This window comes from Lepus europaeus, chromosome 3 (genome assembly GCF_033115175.1).
Source record: "Lepus europaeus isolate LE1 chromosome 3, mLepTim1.pri, whole genome shotgun sequence".
Classification (NCBI taxonomy): Eukaryota; Metazoa; Chordata; class Mammalia; order Lagomorpha; family Leporidae; genus Lepus; species Lepus europaeus.
The window spans coordinates 152,951,141-152,974,021 of record NC_084829.1 but is presented as its reverse complement, the minus strand read 5'-3'; the positions used below and the strand labels follow the sequence as shown (position 1 = coordinate 152,974,021).

Genomic DNA, 22,881 nt, shown 5'->3' with positions numbered 1-22,881 from the left:
GATACCAATATGAAGCTAAATATGGACACAATAACTAACTTTACTAACAAGTGAACAAGGGTGAGTTGCCAAGATTGAAAGAACTAAGTTCTCTTTACACAGAGCTCTCCAAATCAGGTAGAGCCAGTTCAATGGGCATAAGGATTTTCTGGAAAATTAAGTCTGTACTTAACCTGAGCAGCTGTTACAGGAGCTATCCAGGGTGCTGGACTGTCTCACCCTGAGGCTTTTTCAGTTCTGTGAATCAGGCTCCCAGTTACCCCTTTTGAACCTAGGGGTATCACTGCATGGAACCATCATCAGACTCCACCATGAAACCATATCCTCCTGGTCTTAGAAAATCTGTAAGCTAACAGCTGCCTGGATGTCATTAGCTGGCTAATCTAATGTTGAGAAACTTCTATATGTACCTTACAGAGAGAAAATCAAGTGTTGGCATAGCTACTGGTTGGTAGGTAGGCTTGGGCATCCCAGTGTGCCTTATGATCTCTTGAAATAGTAATTAAAGATAAGCAGTGAGCTCAATGGAGTTCCTTTTTCCTTGAAATAATATGCAAAGGTACTACCTGGGTTGCTGAACCCATAACCAGGATCTGCTTGTATAATTCATCCCAGAATCTCTCTCTAAAACACATTTTAAGAAACACGAATTCTATGTTAAAAATGATTAATAAATTCATAGAACCAAATTTCATCTTTCTGACTTAAATACTAACACTGACTTTGCTTTTAATATATATAATACAAAATATATATATATGTATATATATTCAACTGGAATCCACTACTTTATTTCTTGAGTAATCAAGTTTGTACACTAAGTAGCAGGTGAAAATTTGTATGCTTTCAAGCCAAACACTTTAACTCTTCAACCAAAGCACTTAGAACACTAGAATAATCTGAGATTTATACTTATTCCTAGCTCTTTTCATAAGTAACAAGAAAAACAGAGAGAGCTGTAGCATCCTCAGAAATCTCCATCTGTGTGTCAGGTCATTTTCTGTCCTTAAATGTGTTTGAGGGGCATTAGGATTTATAAAGAGCCAAAGATATTCAGTGCAACTTCTTAGTTCCAAGTTATTAAGACTCTGATGACTGACTACACAGGACTAGAAATCCTTAAGTTTGCCCTGGTATTCCCATGTATAGGCACAAACATATCAAACAAGTGGAAATGCCACTAAAATAAAATCAACTACTTTGTTTTGACACAATGCAAGATTAAATGTGTGGTCCAGGAACATCTTTGTCTAATTGGTAGCCAATTAATTTTGTTAATTCTAGTTTTTAGAACTTTCAACATCCTATATTTTCTCCTGCTCTTTACTTCTTTGCTTATTCATACAAATGAACTTTACTCATCCACCAGACAGAATTTTAGTCAAGAGACCTTCCCTGAGAGCCTGATTCTCCCCGTAGTAGGACTGAGTGAAGTTTGGACTCCAGAGAGATAATGAATTCACTTCCATCCTCACCCTTGTCATACTGTGATTCATTTGCAAGTTTATTTGCCCATCTCCATTTCTACAGTAGAAGCTCAATGATGGTAGGAATGGTCTGTTGTATTATTGTATCTTCAGGGCCTTGCACAGTGCTTCACTTAGCAAAGGTGTTCAATGAGTAAATGAATTAATTAATGAACTTAATAACTTTAAGTCCCTCATTATCTTTAAAAGTTAACAACTCCACCATGTTTCTAGGCTCCTTATACAACTTTATATTGAATGTTTCCCATTTAAGAAACATTGCATAAGTGACTCCACTACATGATACTTAGGAAGTTCCTGAAACCAGAAATTGCATTTTGTATGGTAAAATTTCAGTGAACTCCAACTGGTTACACTATGTACACAAGATAGGAAATAGATTTTTTGAAATTAGCACATCAATTGCACTGCCATGTTTATTGTGACACTATTCACAATAGCCAAGATACAAACTCAATTAAGATGCCTAATGATTGATCAATGGGCTGAGAAAATGTGGTATATTCATATATACACAATGGAATATTATTCAGCTATAGAAAAGAATGAAGTCCAGTAATTTGCAGGAAAATGGATGAAACTGGAGGGCATTTTGTTAAATGAAATATGTCGGACACAGAAAGAAAAATACCTAATGTTACCTCTCACATTAAATAAGGTAAAAAATTATCTTAACATAGAATAGTGATTGTTAGATGCTAGGAAAAGGAGAGAGATGGGGTTATAAATAGAAGTTGGATATCAGGAACCAAAACACAGACAGAAGGAATAAGTTCTAGTGCTCCACAGCAATATGGAGTCACTACAATTCATAATAGTATACACATTACATGTCTTATGAAGAAATAGAAGAGACATTCTTGAGGTCTCCACACATTAAGGAATGATAAGGAGATGGAAATTCTAATCACCTGATTTAATCAGTGCATGTGTTGAAACATGACCTTGTGCCCCATAAAAACATGTAACCCAAAATAAAAATAAAAAATATTTTATGTATTTGTATTACTTAAATACCAAAAAGTAAGCACTTAAATTTTCAAAAATATTTGATTTTGACAAATTCCATACTAAACACACATTTTTATAACTCACATTTTCAGCACTGACTTTTCTTAAGTATATCTTATATATGTATGTGTTTTCTGTTTTGTCTTATGGCTTAGAAATAACACTAAATGAGATGGTAATTTATATAATATGCTCCTAAATGCTGAAAAAATGTGATGAAAATAATTTGTGAGGATATCATTATTTTTTTCTTGAGGGAGAGCCATTTCTACTTTTTATACCAGTAACTTTCCACTTACAATTGACAAAAATTTATTTTCTTATCTTCATCTATTGTTTTCCTTATCTTTGTCATACAGTTAGCACTCTATCTATACTCACTTATTTTCTAGTTGTATCATGATCATGCGTCCTCAGATGAATTCCACATGTGGGATTATGGGTTGCATGTTTACACATCTTTCAGTTTCCCTGAAACATCTAGGCAGGCACAAGGTTAAATTCTCAATAAAAAGTGAGTAATCAGGGCCGGCGCCACGGCTTACTAGGCTAATCCTCAGCCTGCGGCGCTGGCACACCGGGTTCTAGTCCCCGTTGGGGTGCCGGATTCTGTCCTGGTTGCCCCTCTTCCAGGCCAGCTCTCTGCTGTGGCCCGGGAGTGCAGTGCAGGATGGCCCAAGTCCCTGGGCCCTACACCCGCATGGGAGACCAGGAGAAGCACCTGGCTCCTGGCTTCAGATCAGCGCAGTACGCCAGCCAAGCAGCCATTTGGGGGGCGAACCAATAGAAAAGGAAGACCTTTCTCTCTGTCTCTCACTGTCCACTCTGCCTGTCAAATAAAAAAAAAAAGTGAGTAATCAGAACTTCAGATTTAAACCCAACTATTCCAATCAGGGCAAGATGGCGGAATAGGAAGGGAGCACATTGATAGTTCAGCAAGACACACAGGTTAATAAAAGTGGAGATACTGCAGGGTCAAGGAAGAGTAGGGGAAGAAACAGCAGCAGAAACTCTTCTGGAACTAGTGATTCAGAGTGGACCTGCGTGGAGAGCGTGGGAGCCCAAGTTCGGGACACCAGCGGCAGACTCAACGCACCAGCGCTGGAACGCGAGGTGAGCCGAACCTCCATAGCCCGAGACACCAGCGGGCAAGCAGAAAGGAGACTAGAGGGAACAAGGCTTGAAACTCCGTGGGGAAAAGTTCACCAGGCTAACTAGAAGAGAGAGAGGAAAAAAAAAAGAAAAAAAGTGACCAATACGGACACGAGTTTCTCTCCCTCCACTCACCCCTCAAAGGCGAGCAAGACAAAGAGCAGGCGCCATTTTGGACATACGTCATAAGCAGGGCGACCTCAGGTCTGCACCGGCCCTGAGCCTAGCAGAAACACCGGACTCTGGGGGAGGGGTGAAATAACGGGAGATTGGCATCTAGCTTGGCAACCCAGTGGGAGACTGCAGGAGAATTGGAGCCCACACTGAGGGCAGCAGAGATTCCCTGTGTGGTCCTTGGGAAAGAGCTTCCAATCTCTGGCTCCTGTGGGTATATCATTTGCCTGCTAACTACCTCCAATTACGTTCAGCTGTGCGGAATTACTTCCCTTTTGAATCAAAAAAAAGAAAGAGAGATTTACCACACCTAACCTGGGAGTGTCATCTTTGACACACCCTCAACCCTGAGGAACCAAACACAGCTCTCAGTCCACACTTATCTCAAGCCTCTAAGGCTCCACCGAAAGCAGACAGTCCACTTAATATAGAGCCATAGCTTAACAAGAAAAAACACCACAGTGAAGAAACCAAATATCTCCAACATGCCATACAACAAACGCAAAAACCGAGGTAACAAGAACAAGGAAGACACTATGACGCCCCCAAATGAAAAAGACACCCCAATTCAAGATTATGAAGATGATGAGATAGAAGAAATGCAAGAAGCGGATCTCAAAAAATTGATAAGAACATTAAGAAGTTCTCAAAAACAAATTCTTGAACTACAGAAATCCTTAGTGGACAAGATAGAAAATCTCTCTCGTGAAAATGAAATATTAAGGAGGAATCAAAATGAAATGAAACAACTAGTAGAACAGGAAACTGTGATAGTGACAAAAAACCACAATGAAATGAAGAACTCAATAGATCAAATGACAAACACATTAGAGAGCCTTAAAAACAGAATGGGCAAAGCAGAAGAGAGAATATAAGACTTAGAAGACAGAGAACGGGAAAGGAAATAGGCAAACCAAAGAAAAGAAGAAGAAATTAGAAATCTAAAAAATATTGTCGGGAATCTACAGGATACTATTAAAAAACCTAATATTTGGGTTCTAGGAGTTCCTGAAGGCATGGAGAGGAAGAAAGGATTAGAAGGCATTTTCAGTGAGATACTAGCAGAAAATTTCCCAGGTTTGGAGAAGGACAGAGGCATCTTAGTACAGGAAGCTTATAGAACCCCTAATAAAATTGACCAAAAGAGATCCTCACCACGACATGTTGTAATCAAACTCACCACAGTGAAACATAAAGAAAAGATCCTAAAAGGTGCAAGAGAGAAACGTCAGATTACTCTTAGAGGATCTCCAATTAGACTCACAGCAGACTTCTCATCAGAAACCCTACAAGCTAGAAGGGAATGGCGAGACATAGCCCAGGTACTAAGAGAGAAAAACTGCCAGCCCAGAATACTATATCCTGCAAAGCTCTCATTTGTGAATGAAGGTGAAATTAAGACTTTTCATAGCAAACAGAAACTGAAAGAATTTGTTGCCACTCATCCTGCCCTGCAAAAGATGCTTAAAGATGTGTTACACACAGAAACACAGAAACATGGTCACCAATATGAAAGAAGGTAAAGGAAGGAAACCTCACAGCAAAAGATCACAGGAAGCTCAATTTCTCTTTGACATAGAATTAAACTCGGATGCTCTGTTAAATCAATGTGTTAAAGTAATCTAAAAACAAAAAGCAATTCAAATCAATTGGCAATCTACAAAAAGAGTTAAAGATTTTAAAAGCTATTATTAAAATTGCTATATTGGTCTATTATGCTATGTTATATGTGTGTACATATTGTATGTCCACATGGGGAAATTTTATTAAGAGTTTTATTTTAAAGGGCTTATAGATAAGATTGTTCATAAATTTAAGCTGCTAAAATCAATCAAAGATACATTTTAATTTGTGTGACCTGAATCTGTGTATCATATGTTTTAAACTTGTTGGTAGAAAGAAACTAAAAACATTTTATATGGTTGTGCTTAAGTTTACTGGTTAAACAAAGTACACCATGTTAGATATTTAAGAGGTATTTTCAAATACATGATTCTTAAAATTTATAGAAGGCATTGGACCTTATGGTAAATGTTTTCTTAAGTTGTTATCTAATGGTTGAAACGGTTTGCTAAGTATTCATGTAATATTCCTATTGTCAGCTAGCAATCTAGGACTTGCTCCCTCATTTCTCTATTCTAAGCCCAACTTCTTCTTTCATTTCTCTATTCTCTTCAAGGTAGGAAACTAATTCTATTATGAAGGAATCTGTAGGATGCACAATTTAATCTTTAGACCTTATAAAAGAGATGGCTAACATTTTTCTGTAATAGCATAGCCAAAATAAGAACTTAAATAATAATCTCATAGCTAGATTCACTTCGCCATCAGCGAAGTAAACAGTAAGTAGAAAAAACCTCCCTTTCAGACCAAAGGGAAAGAAAGTTTTAAAGTGAGAATATAATTTTCCTCATGGGCATTGTCTACCTTAGAAAAACTACTACAGAACATGCCTGTGACTATAGACTTGTAGTTCAGGCCACCAAAGATTAGAGATGGGATATGGGCACTCCCTTGACTTGCATCCTCTGGTCTGCTTTAACCCAAACCAGGAGGAAAAGAAAGCTAGGCATCAGAAGCAATGGGTGGCAGGCCTATTAATGGCTGATCTGTACAGGGATCTGCCCTCAAGGAGACCCAACAGGCCAGTCCACTGCAGTGGCTTTCAATGTGGTAAGCCTGGGCTTCAGCAGAAGTCAGCTTGTGAAGAGCCCTGGCAGCTCTGCCAAGAGTTGGATCACTGGAAATGGACCTGCCCTGGAGTCGAAGGATGCCCAGGTCAGAGCCACAGATCTTATTGGCTCTAAGCTGAAAAGCCCTTCACTCAGCCCAACTTCCAAAGTGACCACTGCAGCTGAGGGGATGGTCAAGTAGGGTCAGCAACATTGCAGGCAGAACTGTAAATTTCTTGTTAGAGATGCCACCTGCCTTTACCTGGCCAGCTCTCCTCCCAGGCCAGCCAAGTAATGAAAGTCAACAGAGTGCCTTCCCCTAGGAGGTTCACACCTCCCTTAGGATATACCCCATGTGAAGAGATAGATAGGTCTGGGCCTCTTAACTTACAAGGCCTAAAGCCCACCAGATTATTATCAAGCCCCTTCTATCAGGTTCTATTTGCCTCTCAATCAGAAAACTTAATTGCAGCTTAGACAGCACCTTTCTTATCTCCTCTAATAATGACTCTGTCCTTTGTTCTAGACCCTGTCTAGCGTACTTGGGCCTCATTCCTTTGTGATCATAACCTCTACTCTACCACCAATGGTTCTACTCCCAACCTGTGTGTACTGATGGTCCTCTTCCCCACTTCATGCTGTATAATTGTTCAAACCTGGTAAATGCCACTCTTAGGATCATTGGTTACTATCCTCACTCTGTCTTTTATGACCTTGTCTAAATATGATCAGAGTCGGCAAACTTGGAAGGCTTCCATAGCCTTGGCAACTCATGACGACAGCCTAGGGTGGTTACTGGCGCCATAAACTAGAGTGTCAATTTGTTGGGTCAACTACAGGAGCCACTGTGCACTTGCTCCTCATGTGGGATCTCTGTCCTTAATGTACTGTACATTTTGATTTAATGCTATAACTAGTACTCAAACAGTATGTTTCACTTTGTGTTTCTATGTGGGTGCAAACTGTTGAAATCTTTATACTAAATTGATCTTCTGTATATAAAGAGAATTGCAAATGAATCTTGATGTGAATGGAAGGGGAGAGGGAGTGGGAGAGGGGAGGGTTGTGGGTGGGAGGGAAGTTATGGGAGGGGAAAGCCATTGTAATCCATAAGCTGTACACTGGAAATTTATATTCATTAAATAAAAGTTAAAAAAAAAACAAAACAAAAAAACAAAAAAAACAACTATTCCCCTTCCATAAATAATGGTATTTAGATACATGAAATCAATCAAACATTAAATTAGAGGTCAGCAAATTGATAGCCCACAGGCTAGTTCTGTTATCTATTTTTATGGAAAAAAAATGTTTTAGTGGCACATATCCACTCCCATCTACTTAAATATCATCTATGGCTCCTTTCAGGCCACAATACCAGAGTGGAGTATACCCTTACAGCTTAAAATAGTTAGTGCCCGACCCTTTGCAGAAAACTATTACTGATCTCTGCTCTAAATCATTCTTTCTGATGAGGGAATTCATTCTCAGATAAATGATTTATCAAAATGTATTGTCAAATCTGTCTACTAACTATACCACTGTGAGATACTTTTTCACAACCAGATTAAATGCTTGGTAAAAATAACAGCATTTTAGATTACAGAAAGCCAAATAAACTGTAAAACCAAAAGTTAAGATGGTTGTCAAAAGACTCTTAAGGGCTTAATTAAACTAAACCAAAATATAAATATTTAATTTGTGAATTAATATGTATCAGCTGGTATAATTAAAGAGTTGGTGTGTACATAAACACATGAGCACACACATACACATATTTTTCTATCAGAGAATATTAATTTTTATAAAAATATCAACAAAAAAGTCCAAGTCTCACTGAAGAGTTGTAAAAGATGCTGAAAGCAATAAGTGTCAAGGAAAATGCTTTTAAAATGGACCACATTGACCTCACATGCTACTCTATTAAGAGATAAACAGCTTTAAAAAAAAAAAAAAGAAATCTCACTGTCAATGGAAGAAAAACTAAACAGAGTATACCATTCCCCAGCTTTCATCTTCTATTACGGCAGGAATACAGCACAAAGTCCATAAAAATCACTTCTTCAGTTAGTCTCTATTAATTAATCAAGTCTGGTTTTCAACAATTTACTTAACTCTGGATTCTGAAGAGGAAATCATAAAAACTCCATCTGAAATATTCTTCTATTTATTACACTAAGCTTCACTTAAGCTTAAGTACTGCAATAATAGAGAGGAAAATGACCCACTGTAATGATCAAAAGTGAACTCAGTAAACCTACATCGCTCTGACTCTGTTCCTGGTAGACAAAGATTATACAGCATACATATTTTAGGTAGTAGAAATGATGTTTTCCCAAGCTATCATACATAAGGGGTCCTCCAAAAGTTCATGGAAAAACTATGAAAAAACTATGCATGGATTTCAAAAAATTTTGCAACAATTCCATTTTTCCATGAACTTTTTCAAGTGCCCCTACATAATACAATATTAAAGGTACTTCTGGAGTAGAAATGAAATGCAACTGGCAGTATATTTAAAAAAAAAAACTGCAATTGGTAAGCTACAGACAGTATAAGGTTAAACTGGGTAGTAAAATTAGATGTTACAGTTGGATCCTTAAGATGGTCTGTCCCCTATCACAAGTCACCAGACATTGAGTATGCTCATGTTAGCAAGAGCTCACGTCTTCCATTTAGACAAGAAAGGGATGGAAGAGGGAAGAAAAGAACAAGCTGAATCAGTATGGACCAAAGATCAGAACAGAATATTTGTGTAGAAAAGTCCAACATAGAGAGATAACAATGCAGGACAATTAATATCACACATAGAAGCCTGGATGCCTAAAAAACACAAATGTCCCCCTCTGCCATCTCCCAATCATGACAGAAACAGCATTTCTGTATTCCTCAGACAACAAGCTATTAAAATCCTCCTCAGCTTGGATTTGTTCAATATTGTTTAGACCTTGCCAAGTGGAGGAAGCAGAATTACGGAGCCTCAGCTGCCTTGGCATCCATCAGCTCCTCCTGAGATCCTGTCTCTTCTCCATGTTTCCACCAAAGATACTAGAGAAACTATCAGGTAACAGGTGCATTTTTCAAATGGCTCATCATGTCTTCCTTCCTCCACCCCATCTGCTCATAGGGTTAAAAATGGAGTAAGTGGTTTTAAACACACTATTACCTTGAATACTCCTCTTGAAGAAGGCCTTACAACCCTCACAGGACCAGACTCCATAATGGTAGCCTGAGGCATAATCATTGCATACTGCACAGTAGCGTGTCTCCTTGGCAGATTCCACGGCCATGCCTCCCTTGTCACCAGTGCTGGCCAATCTCTCCCGGCCACCTTGGCGTCGGTTATCTGAACTTGGCCTGGGGGAGAAAAATGGGGAGAAAAAGACCACAGTGAATCCATTAACATTAGAAAAGCAAAACATTCACTCTCCTCTAAAGAATAAGAGGTTTGGGAGATGCAGCAGATCCACTTTATTCTGACATTTTGATATAATGAATCATAATGTAAGCTAATCTTTCATTACCACTTGCCTTCTGTTGCAGCAAAAGGTGTTTGACTATTATATTAACCTTGAAGGGAAATTGTTCATTGCAGACTTGCTAAAAAAACAGACTGCCTACCCCAGAATATATTACCAAGAAAACAACAAAGTAAAATTGTCTGGTTTCTAATAGTCTTCATTTTCTCAGGGATTCACAATCAATGTAGAACCATCAGAGACCAATATTCATTCCAATTCTCCATCACACTAAGCGTCTTCAGGAAACAAAAGCAAGGCATAAAACAGCTGGAGCTTTTGGAGCTCAGAAGAACTAATGAACAATACAGAACACATGTTGGAAAAAAAATAACTATTCAAAATTGTATGCCATTGTTACCAAGTAACCTTGAATACCAGTTTTTATAATATGGCTCTATCATTTGAGGATACTATTCGATATCCAATACTCCTCTTTAACAACATGCAGAACAAGAACAGAGAAACACAGGCGACCCCAACCCTTTAAAGATTCCAAGGAAGAAGGATGTAAAAAAATAAAAGAGTGAACAATAGGAAATTTCTAGAAGAAGAAAATAGGGAAGTAAAAAACTCAGTACTAATTGGGACAGAGAAGTCCAATAAAACAAGAACTCATAAGCTAAACATGGAAGTCCCAGCTAAACACACAAGTTCCATCAACTGGAAGAGTGGATGCATGTGAGGAAATAAAAATGAGTAAAGGCCATTGCTGTGAGAATTTAGAAGAGAACCAGAAGAGAGAGAAATGGGGTGGTAGCTAAAGAATATAAGACAAAAGGGATTTTTAGAATGAGACTTGAGAAGAGACTCAAAGAATGGACCAGCAGAGTGAGAATGGAAGAAGATCCAGAGAACATGATAAAAGGATAAAAGCATGAAGGAAATTACAGCAGTTGAGATTACAGACACAGGTGCAAGAAACAGCCATAATGAAGACTCCTTTAAGCAGACTGGAAGAAAGAAGCTAGGAAAGAATTAGGTAAGTCTGTACATCTCATCTGAACAGTATGGGGCATACAATATATTCACCCATGATTTGCTAAGCATATGCAAATAAAAGTGGCATAATGCCTGGTGTGTAGCTGGCACTCAATATTTTTAGCCCAATGGAAGAGCACTTGAAGGTGTACAGGAAAGAGATATAAATATTAGAAGACTAGATGGAGGGGCCAGCGCTGTGACATAGTGGGTAAAGCCGTCACCTGTAGTGCTGGGATCCCATATGGGCACTGATTCAAGCCCCAGCTACTCCACTTCCGATCCAACTCTCTGCTGTGGCCTGGGAAAGCACTAGAAGATGGCCCAAAGCCTTGGGCCCCTGGACCTTCGTGAGAGACTCAGAGGAAACTCCCAGCTCCTGGCTTCAAATCAGCACAGCTCCAGCCGTTGTGGCCAGTTGGGGTGTGAACCAATGGATGGAAGACCGACAGACCTCTCTGTCTCTCTGTCTCTCTCTCTCTATGTCTCTGTCTCTCTCTCTTTCTCTCTCTGCCTCTCCTTTTCTCTGTGTGGTTCTGACTTTCAAATAAATCTTAAAAAAAAAAAAAAAGGAGAAGACTAGCTGGAGTGGCAGTTCCTATAACATTCTTTTAAGTCTAAGATGAGATCAGGTAAATTAAAGATACATCTTGAAAGGTCTCTGATTAAGGAAACTCAGGCTCCTGTCTCCATTTCCCACCCAGATAACCAGGACATACTAACTCTCACTGGTCTGTATCTTCACAAGACGTATTTATTTTTTGCTCAGATTTTACAACTGTCTCTTCCTCTTTATCACTCATTAATATGGTGTAAAACTTTGTGATGAAAGTTCTAAAACTACATTTACCATAATATTCCCAAAATATCAGCTCCATGGGTTGAGTATGTCTGGGTTGCTCTGAGGTTGGCTGCCTCAAATAAGACTTTTTACTTTTTAATGATCCTTAGAGAGCACTGGCTTACAGTTGTCAGTCCTAGTCCATGTTGTGTTACTTATCACATTCTTTTCAACCATTATGCTGCTGAGCTCCCCCCACCATCAGGCTCAAATCTTTTTATTCTTTATTTACTAGTATCTTATGCATGACTCAAGCCAATAGGTAACACTGGGAATTTATAATGATAGAAGTATAGTGCCTTTGGGAATGACAAGTAGGGGGGCTGACAGATTCAATGCCTTATAAACCTTAAAACTGTTGCAGCCTCAGTATCTTTCTTAGTGCCCTGCTCATAGCAGCATTTAATACATGTTTATTGAATGGGTGATTGAGTGAGTGAAGGAATAAATGAATGAAGCAAGTGAATAGTATATGCACAGGCAAAAGTTTCAAGATATCAAATATCCTCCCACCCATCCCTGCATAAGAAGCAAGGTACTTTGTAACTGCGGCAAGATTATACAGAAAATAAAATTTACAATTTTAACCATTTGCAAGTGCACAATTCATAAGTGTTAAGTATATTTACACTGCTGTACAACAAATCTTCAAAATTTCTTCATCTCACGAAACTGATGCTTGCTTCCCATTCAACAGTAACTGCTTATTTCCTCCTACCAGCTTCTAGCAACCACCATCCTACTGCATGTCTTGATAAATTAGATTATTCTTTAATAGCTAAATTAGAGAATCATACAGTATTTATTATTCTGTATCTGGCATATGTCACATAGCATAATGTCCTTAAGGTCCATCCTTAAAGTCACAGCAAGTGTCAGAATTTATTATAATTCCTTTATAGAACTGGATTTTATTCCATCCTGTGTATATACCCCATTTTGTTTATCCAGCCATCCATCAACAGACGTTTGAGATACTCCCACCTTTTAACTGTTGTAAATAATACTGCTATGAACATGGGCATACAAATATTTCTTTAAGACTCAGCTTTGTAATTATTTTAGATACACACTCAGAAGCGAACTGCAGCATCATATGATAATTTCATTTTTAATTTTTTGAGAAATCACCATACTGTTTTCCACAGTGGTTACATTCCTCTCAACAAGTTGCAGGGTTCTAATTGCTCCATAATTTCATCAACCAATATTGTATTATGTTCTTTTTTTATAGTAGCCATTCTAATGAGTGTGAGGGGAATACTGAATTTTTTAGGTCAACTTTTACAAGAATTCCTCTATTACCAGCCACGGCTTATCCTACAAACTCATAAGCTCTTTTCCATTCTGAACTCTACAGCAAGTTCTTCTTTCCTTCTCTTCTGCTACTAACACATCATTGTTTTCATTAATTCATCACTTTCTCCACTGAAGTCTACATAGTTCCTGGTGTCTTGTTTATCTTTGAAAGCCAAGTACTTCAAGCATAGTGCCTCAGCCAGAATAGAAGTTCAATAAACATTGGTATCAAATAAATAAATCAATTGCTGAGCCAACAATGTGATAATTTTCATAATGTAAATGTTTAAAGTTTTAATTAAAGATATATCAAAAGCTCACTTTCCATAGAACTAGGAGAGATGCATGCCCTCAGCAAAATATCATTCATTTTTACTTTTATGTTTGAGATGACCCGTGATTACTGAAAGTGAAATGCAGATACAGTGTATAAAAGTAAAAGGTATCCAACAGAAGAGTGAGGGATTACACAGGCCATATTTACTGTCCATAAGGCAACTTTCTAGCCAACATGGAAAAAAAATATGTTCTGTCCCAGCTGCCCCTCTTCCAGGCCAGCTCTCTGCTGTGGCCAGGGAGTGCAGTGGAGGATGGCCCAAGTCCTTGGGCCCTGCACCCCATGGGAGACCAGGAGAAGCACCTGGCTCCTGCCTTCTGATCAGCGCAGTGCGCTGGCCGCAGCGCGCCTACCGCGGTGGCCATCAGAGGGTGAACCAACGGCAAAAAGGAAGACCTTTCTCTCTGTCTCTCTCTCTCTCACTATCCACTCTGCCTGTCAAAAAATAAAAAAAAAAATGTGCATTGCCAATTACCATTTGGGCCTGCAGACCTGACAACACTTAAACTGCCATGAGAAAGAATATCAAGCAGATTCTGCTAAGAGGTAGGAGAGGTCTTCCCATGGGCTGCAGAGCCCTGTGGCACCTTGAAAATGTCTTCAGTATCCATCATATAAAGATGATTTGGCATAACTGCTCTGGACAGAGAGCTATGCCTTAACTCACCCAAATTATTCTCAGTGGAAAAGATCAGAGTGTGAGCTGTCCATGTCTGGACACAGACCTGACCAAATATTGGGTCAGGCACACCTAGGCTTATCAAAAGTACTGCATTTGTATCATTCCCAACATACGGGCTTGGTTGGGGATCTCAGCCTTTCCTCTGTCTGTCTCTCCTCCTTGTCTTGGCTCACTGAACTTGTCATAAACCTGGAATTTTTAGCTTCACATCCCTTATTATGAAGTGCTTATTCCATTTTTAACTCAATCTTCCTTTCTCTTACCTAGCCTGGTGTTCTTTGGTTTCTACTTTTTTTCCCGCAAAGAAATCTTTTATTTAATGAGTACAAATTTCGTAAGTGCAAGTTTAGGAAAACAGTGATTCTTCCTGGCATGCATGCCCTCCAACCCCTCCTGCCATCCCACCTCCTCCTCCCTCTCCCATTCCCAGTTCTAGACTCCATTAAGATTCATTAACAATTAACTTCATACATAGAAGACCAATTCTATACTAACTAAAGATTTCAACAATTTGCACGCACACACACACACACACGTGTGTTTGAGAACAAGTTTTACAGTTAATTCTCATAATACAACTTATTGAAGACAGAAGTCCTGCATGGGAATTAAGTGCACAGTGACTCCTGTTGTTAATTTAACAACACATTTATGTATGACATCAGTGATCACCCAAGGCTCTTGACATGAGCTGCCAAGTCTATGGAAGCCTTTTGAACCCACAATCTCTGTCAGTATTTAGACAAGGCCATAAGCAAAGTGGAAGTTCTCTCTTCTCTTCAGAGAAAAGTACATCCTTTTTTGATGGCCTCTTCTATCCACTGGGGTCTCTTTCATAGAAATCCTTCATGCAGGACTTTTTTTTTTTTTTTTTTGCCACAGCATCTTGGCTTTTCATGAAATGCTCTCATGGGCTTTTCAGCCAGACCAGGATGCCTTTAAGGGCTAATAATGAGATCAGAGTGCTGTTTAGGGCCATTTGTCATTCTTTGAGTCTGCTGTGTGGACTGCTTCCCATGTTGGAACATTCTCTCCTTTTTAATTCTCTCCTTTTTAATTCTACCTATTACCAGACACTTGATTTTATTTATACATTGCCTTTAACAATTAATCCCATCTATATGATTACTTTAACACTTAATATGGTCACTATAACACCGAACATGCCATTTTTACCAGCCAGCTTAGTGGGATTTGGGGTCCCATGGCAAGTTTTTAAACTGTACCCGTAGAAGTAATTCATAGAAAGGAATGCAAAACAGTACAGCTTTATGGTTACAAACTTCCTCCTCCCTCTCTTATTCCCCCTCTTATTTTTTACTGAGATCTATTTTCAATTGACTTTATATACATATAATTGACTATGTTGAGTAAAGAGTTTAACAAATAGACACTTCTCAAAGTGTCAATTTCACTTCTACAGATTTTCTTTAGGTGCTTTATTAGTTATTACAGATCAGGGAGAACATATGGTATTTGTCCCTGTGGGACTGGCTTATTTCACTAAGTATGATGTTTTCCAGATTCATCCATTTTGTTGCAAAGGACCAGATTTCATCTTTTTTAATGCTGTGTAGTATTCCATAGAGTACATATCCCATAGTTTCTTTATAAACTCTTCTGCTGATAGGCATTTAGGTTGATTCCATGTCCTACCTATTGTAAATTGAGCTGCAATAAACATGGGGGTGCAGATACCTCTTTCATTTGCTGATTTCATTTCCCTCGGGTAAATTCCCAGGAGTGGGATGGCTGGGTTGTATGGTAGGACTATATTCAGATTTCTGAGGTATCTCCAAACTGTATTCCATAGTGGTTTCACCAGTTTGCATTCCCACCAACAGTGGATTAGAATACCTTTTTCCCCCAACATCCTCACCAGCATTTGTTGTTTGTTGATTTCTGTATGAAAGCCATTCTAACTGAGGCGAGTGAAACCTCATTGTGGTTTAGATTTGCATATCCCTCATGGTTAGTGATCCTGCACATTTTTTCATATGTCTGTTGGGCATTAGGAGTTCCTCTTTTGAAAAATTTGTTTAAGTCCTTTTCCTATTTCTTAACTGGGTTGTGTATTTTGTTGTTGTGGAGTATCTTGATTTTTTTATATATCCTGGTTATTAATCTTTTATCAGTTACATGGTTTGCAAATAATTTCTCCCATTCTGTCAATTCCCTTTTCACTTTCCTGTTTCTTTTGCACTGCAGAAGCTTCTCAATCTGATGTAATCCTGTTTGTTAATTTTGGCTCTGATTGCCTGTGCCTCTGGGGTCTTATCCGAGAATTCTTTGCCTGTGCCAATATCTTTCAGGGTTTCCCCCCTGTTCTCTTAATTTTATGGTACCAGGTCATAGATTTAAGTCTTTAATACATTTTGAATGGATTTTTATGTAAGGTATAAGATAGAGGAACTTCTTCATACTCCTCCATGTGGAAATCCAGTTTTCCCAGCACCATTTGTTGAATAGACTGTCCTTGATCAAGGGATTGGTTTTAGCTCCTTGGTCAAATATAAGTTGGTTGTAGATGCTTGGATTGATTTCTGGCATTTCTATTTTGTTCCATTTGTTTATCCATCTTTTTATACCAGTATCAGTCTGTTTTGATTATGTTGTATCATGTAAGTTTTGATATGTTGTATCATGTTCATTTGTTTATAGAAGTTTTTTGATTTCTCTTATGATCCACTGTTCATGCACATTTTAGAACCTTTATGTTTTACTGTGGAAAGTTTGATTACAATGTGTTGAAGATCTTTTCTGGTCATGTCTATTAGGAGTTCTTTGTGCTTCCTGTACTTAGATGTCCCTTTCTTTCTCCAGATTAGAAAAATGTTCTATTATTTCACAAAAAGGCCTTCTAATCCTTTCTCTCTTTTCACACCTTCAGGAGCTCCTAGAACCTGTGTGTTGGGTTGATTGTATCCTATAGATTACCAACAGTGTGTTTTAGTTTTCTAATTTCTTCTTGTGTTTGATCTGACTGTATAATTTCCTGTGCTTTTTCTTCTAAGTCAGATATTCTTTCTGCTGCTTCACCGATTCTATTAAGGTTTTCATTGCATTTTTTATTTGTTCTATTGAATTCTTCATTTCCAGGATTTCATTTTGATTCTCTTTAAGATCTCAATTTCATAGGAGAAATTTTCTTTCATGTCATGTATGAATTTCATTAGTTCATGCATTTGCTTCTGATTACTTCTAAGTAATCCTATTATCAATTTTTTGAATTCCATTTCTGGCATTTCTTCAGTCTTATCATCTTCACAATCTAGTATTGAAGTATTGTGTTCTTTGGGGGGTGTCATGTTGTCTTCCTTATTCTTTATTCTTGAATTGGTACATTTGTTATTCAGCATTTGTGGAGATACTCATTGGTTTCTTTGTTTTTTCAATGTGGCGGTTTTTATCTTTGGACTAAGTCTGTGTGGATTAGTGGAGTGTCCGCTTTCAGGGAATACCTAGAAGCGTGTTATGGGTGTGGCCAACAAGTTCTGTTCAATGCTCCAGGGTGAAGGACGTGTCTGAGGTGACACACCATGTTTGGCATGGTAAATCATTTTTTTTTTTAAATCAGGCTTGTTCTTGTTTATTGGCAAGCTGAGCTCCTTTCCTCAAAGGAGACCAGTGCCTGAATGCTAACCCCAATGGGTATATTATTCGTCTACTCTGCCATAAGCACCACACAAAGGATCTATGTAGTCTTCAGTGTCAGCTCAAATGCCCCAGCAATGTCCCTCACCAGGTAATCGGGGAGCCCTGAGCATGTGGAGCCTCCCACAGTGACTGTCCAATCTCCCAGCCACACCCTGAGTCCTCCCACACTATCTCAGTGTTTTCACAGTCCTGGTACACAAGCCTCCCACAGTCACGCACAGCCAGCACCCTGTCTGTTCTCCCCACCAGTCTCCTGAGTGTCTGCTTGGCTGGTTGCTGGGTACGGACATAAGCTGGCACAGCTGTTATGTATTTCCAAAATGGTGTTTGCTCTCTACCAGTTTGTTACAGGATGCCATTGCAGGATGATCGGTGAGAGAGAAAACGTGCCCCTCCTTTGATTTTTCTCCTCTAGTCTGGCAGGTACACTATCTCCCACAAGGCTCCAAGCCAGATTCCCTCTAGGCTCTTCCTGAAGCTTTTTTGCTAGTCACTTGGGCTGCTGCTGTGTGGTCTCACCTCTCTCCAACTCTGATGCAGAGGCTCTCGGCTGCTGGGGTCCTAGGTTGTACATGTCCTCACCCTCCACGTAGGTCCGCTGTGTCCCTCCAATTTGTGTAGAGTTTCCTCTGCTGTTTTCTCCCTAACTCTTCCCTGAGATTGCCTCCCCCTCCACCTTTAACCTGTTAGGTCTGCACCTCTACTTATTTTGTAAGACCAAAATTAACCACTATCATTATTTTCCTGTTCAAAATCTCTCCAAGTTCTGCCTTCTGAAAAGGGTGCTTCACAAATCCTAAGAAAGCTTATCCTGTATAAGTGAAGGTTTGACTATAATAAATAAAATTTATTTATACATATTTTATAAATACATAAAATAATTCTTTATCAAAATTGCTAAAATACCTCCTTTCTTGTAAAATCTTCATCTCTTTCTCATTGAATTGTCAACAAACTTACACAATTTCTTATCTTGGGTAAAGGCTTTCTAATAAGAATCAAGCTAAGAAGTTAACCAGCTTACCAAGCTACATTTCTGAACATTAGATGCTCTTCAGTCTCACAAACAACTTTGAAGATTATCTGGGGAGAGGAGCCAGCACTGTAGCACAGTAGGTTAAGCCTCTACCTGAGCTACTGGCATCCCATATGGGTACCTGTTCATGTCCCAGCTACTCCTCTTCCAAGCCAGCTCTCTGATAATGGCCTGGGAAAGCAGTGCAGGACGGCCCAAGTGCTTGGGCCCCTGCATCCACACGGGAAGAAGCTCTTGGCTCCTGGCTTTGGATCGGCCCAGCTCTGGCCATTGCACATATTTTGGGGAGTGAACCAGTGGATGGAAGACCTCACTCTGTCTCTCAAACTCTCAAATAAACTCTCAAATAAATAAATAAAATAGATTATCTGGGGAAAAGATAGCAGAAGCTTAAATTAAAAACTAAGGGATGTCTTATATGAATGCCTCAGCACACTGAAACCATGAAGCACACAAGTGGCTAAGAAACAGAATATTCACAGAGCACGGATGGCCAGAAGCCTGGGAGGCAATGCAAAACAGACAGCAGCATCACTTCACCTTTGGAAACTAGAAATTCAACTGCTAGGGATCAGTTCCATGTTCATTACACTAATTGACTACTAAATATTTCCAATTGGATGCCCAACTGATACTGCACATTTAACATACCAAAGGGAGATATCTGAAGACATCCATATAGGGTCCAGAAAACACTCTCTTGGACAAAGTAAAAATGTAGCACAATAAATATTTGAAATGATTTTTATTAAGCAAAGGAAAAGTGTGTAGTTTACTGAAATCAAATACTGTTGGTTGTTTTCCCAACCATATAAAAGGATACCAGCTATCCAAAAGCATATGATTAGCCAAGCATTTTTTAAAATTTAAAATCCTTAGTTTCTAAAGGAAATATTTTTGCAAAGCTAAATTAAAAGAATTAACATATGTCTACCCCCTAGAAATGTGGTTTAATTAAGTGCTAAAGAGAGAACTTTTTAAGGCTCCTTTACCAAATCAAGCCCCCAAAGCTAAGTACGCTCAAAATTCTCTTCACTTTTTCTTTTCTAACTTCTTTCTTTTCTTTATTTGAAAGGAGTGTAACACAGAGAGAGGGAGTGACAGAGATCGTTTTGCCACTGGTTCACTCCCCAAAAGGCTGCAATGGCCAGAGCTGGGCTGATCTGAAGCCAGAAGCCAGAAGCATCATCCTCCTCCCACAAGGCTGTGCCAGGCCAAAGCCAGGAGCCTGAACTCCACTTGGACCACCCACATAGGTGGCAGGGAATCAAATATTTGTGCCATTTTCTACTGTTCTCTCAAATACATTAGCACGGATCTGGATTGGAAGCAGAACAGCCAGGAATCAAACCAGCACTTTGATATGGAAATGCCAGTGTCTCAGGTGACTTAGCCAGCTGTGCCACAATGCCAGCCCCCTCCTCTCTGTTTTTTCTTTATGGCATTTAATAAAATTCCCAATCCCGTATTTACATGGTATATTCCCCTAGTAAACAGTATACTCCAAGAAGGTGTGCAACATGTCTCATTTGTTCCCAATTTTAACTGACACACAAAGATCCTCAATAAATATTTGCTAATCAAGCCCCCTGCAGCTAGCCCATCATCAAATTTAGTTGATTCTTTCTTTAAAACATTCTCCCTCTCCTTCTTTGCATTACTTGTATTCATCATTCTTGTCCAAGAGATCAACACTACTCCGGGTTTGAATTACTAGAATTCCTTTTCTGGATCCCTTTGTCTCTAAGACTCATCCAGCAAGCTACTGCCAAAGAATTATCATAAAACACCACATTCATTCATCTGAGTAACTTTTCATTGTGTATATCTGTTGGTCACTACTTTTTCTTGGGTCATGGACCTGTTTGAGACTATAATTAAAACTCTGAAACTAGCTTTTCTAGAAAAGACCTAGTAAACAAAACCCTCAAACTTCTGACTATATTTTTAGAGGGGTGGTAAACCAGGAGAACTCAAAATTTTAAGAACCCAGTAGTATAAAGAATTAAACACAAACTCAGATTTCCCACCCCAGCTGACACTGCTCTCTTTGCAGTTCCCTAAGCAAAATTTTATCTAGTTACTTGCCCAATGCTCCCACATATTCTCAATGCTTCCTGATACCTATGCACATCTCATCTCTCCTAGAAGACCAAGCTTCAGTCAAACATCATCTATGAGCCTTAGCCTAACATATCCAGCTCACACCGGTTCCACTTTGAATTCTTACAGCCCCTAAAATCTTCTCTACGTCTCTTTAACATCTCATTAGAAACTGGCTTCCAGGTCTGGCATCTAGTCCATCTCCATTTCTTTTGCAAAATTTTCTTCCTCTACCAGGCTCCAGAATGTCTATGTCCCTCAGGGTTCTGCTCTGATTCCTCTGCTGTCTTAAGTTGACTTTGCTCTTGCAGCATTTCAGCTTGACAGTGAACTCTCAACAGCCTCCTGTCCCCTTCTCCTGGTCTTCAGATTGCTAGGCTAACTACCCACAATGCTCACCTGAACCACCCAAAACAGTCAAACTTATTGCCTGCAAAACTCTCACAGAGTCGTTTCCAGAAGCCTCTCTCCTGTACTTCACTGGGCCCATTACCCACCTCAGGCACTCAAGCCTGCTGCTAGCTCTGCCTGAACTATGCCTTCTCTCTGAATAAGTACTGTTTATTCTGTTTCAGTTTACACTGGATTTCCTCCAGCGAGCTCCGCTGACTCATCAGGTAATCTGGACCCTGATGTCCCTCTTGCAGCACAGGTCTTTTCATTTCCCTACTTACAGCCCTCAGCAGCTTCCAGCTACATCAAGAAGAAACCTCAGAGTCCATTTGGGGATGTGTAAAACGAGCACTGCCTGTCCCCTGGCTGTCCCTCCACTTTCTTCTCCAAACACTCCAGTCCTTGCGCACCCAGTTCCAGGGGTTGCCATTGCCACTGCTCATCGACCAAGCCAAGGACTCCCTGGGCTCAGCTCTTGTCTGTCACTTGCTACCTGGCTTCATGAATGTGTGCAGCCCTTTTCAGAGCAGCTTTTCTGATCATGCTAAGCTGGCCTGCCCATGACTTCCTACCCTCTTACACGTGTCTCTTTATTTTCTTTACAACACTTGCTACCATGTGACATCAAACCACATTTGAATGTGTTCCTTTCATTGTTTGTCTTCTCTACCAAAGTGTAAGTTTCATTGCCACAGTACCTTGAAGAGGACTAAGCAGAGAAATAATTGGACAAACAAGAGCATAAATAAATGACTGATGACAAGGACTCTCCCTTTGCTGTGCTCGGTTAAATTACCTCTTTCACCTGGTGTGCCACAACCTCCACCATGCCCAGGGATGCCTCCCTTGCTGGCAGTGATTTCCCACTTCATCCTTAGAGTCTGACACCCAGGAATGTGTTTAATAAATATTTACCACCTGAATTAATGTAGAGACATGGCAATTCTCCCATACCTACCCAATTCCATGCCTGCCACATCTCCATATCACAACCCTGTCCTCCACACTCCAACAGGAGCATGGTTTCTACATGCAAAAGGGACCCTCATTCAAAATACTTCATGTTTTATCAACTACAATAAGGCTTCTTTTTTATATAATGGTGATTTTAAAAAATTTAATTATGTGAGAGAGTGAGAGTGACAGAGTGAGAGAGTGAAAGAGTAAGAGAGAGAGAGAAAAAAAAACAGAAACAGATAGACAGAATTATCATCTGCTGATCTACTTCCCCAAATGCCTGCAACACCTGGGACCAGGTTGGGCTGAAGCCAGGAGCCAGGGACCCAATCCAAGTTTCTTGCATGAATTGTAAGAACCCAATCACTTTCACTGTTGTCTCTCATAGTCTGCATTAGCAGGAAGCTAGCATCAGGAACCAGAGCCAGGCATCAAACCAAGGCTTTCTGATATGGGACACAGGCAACTGGCATTTTAATCACCAGGATAGATGTCCATCCCCACAAGAAGGCTTTAATCTTTAGGTGGTGAAGCCCAAGAAAGATCCCTTATTTACAAACACACACACACACACACACAAATTT

The 22,881-nt window shown here is 39.5% G+C and overlaps 1 protein-coding gene across 4 annotated transcripts in view; it reads right to left on the bottom strand.

Annotated features, from left to right (window-relative positions):
- The window catches only part of ESR1 (estrogen receptor 1), a 464,974-nt gene that overhangs the window by 262,841 nt on the left and 179,252 nt on the right, over positions 1-22,881 (bottom strand). For 3 of the 4 annotated variants that reach the window (XM_062186943.1, XM_062186942.1, XM_062186944.1), the window contains exon 3: positions 9,654-9,850. In XM_062186943.1, coding sequence (XP_062042927.1) covers positions 9,654-9,850 — 197 coding nt within the window. The remainder of the gene's footprint in view (positions 1-9,653; positions 9,851-22,881) is intronic. The other variant, XM_062186945.1, reaches the window with a different exon arrangement.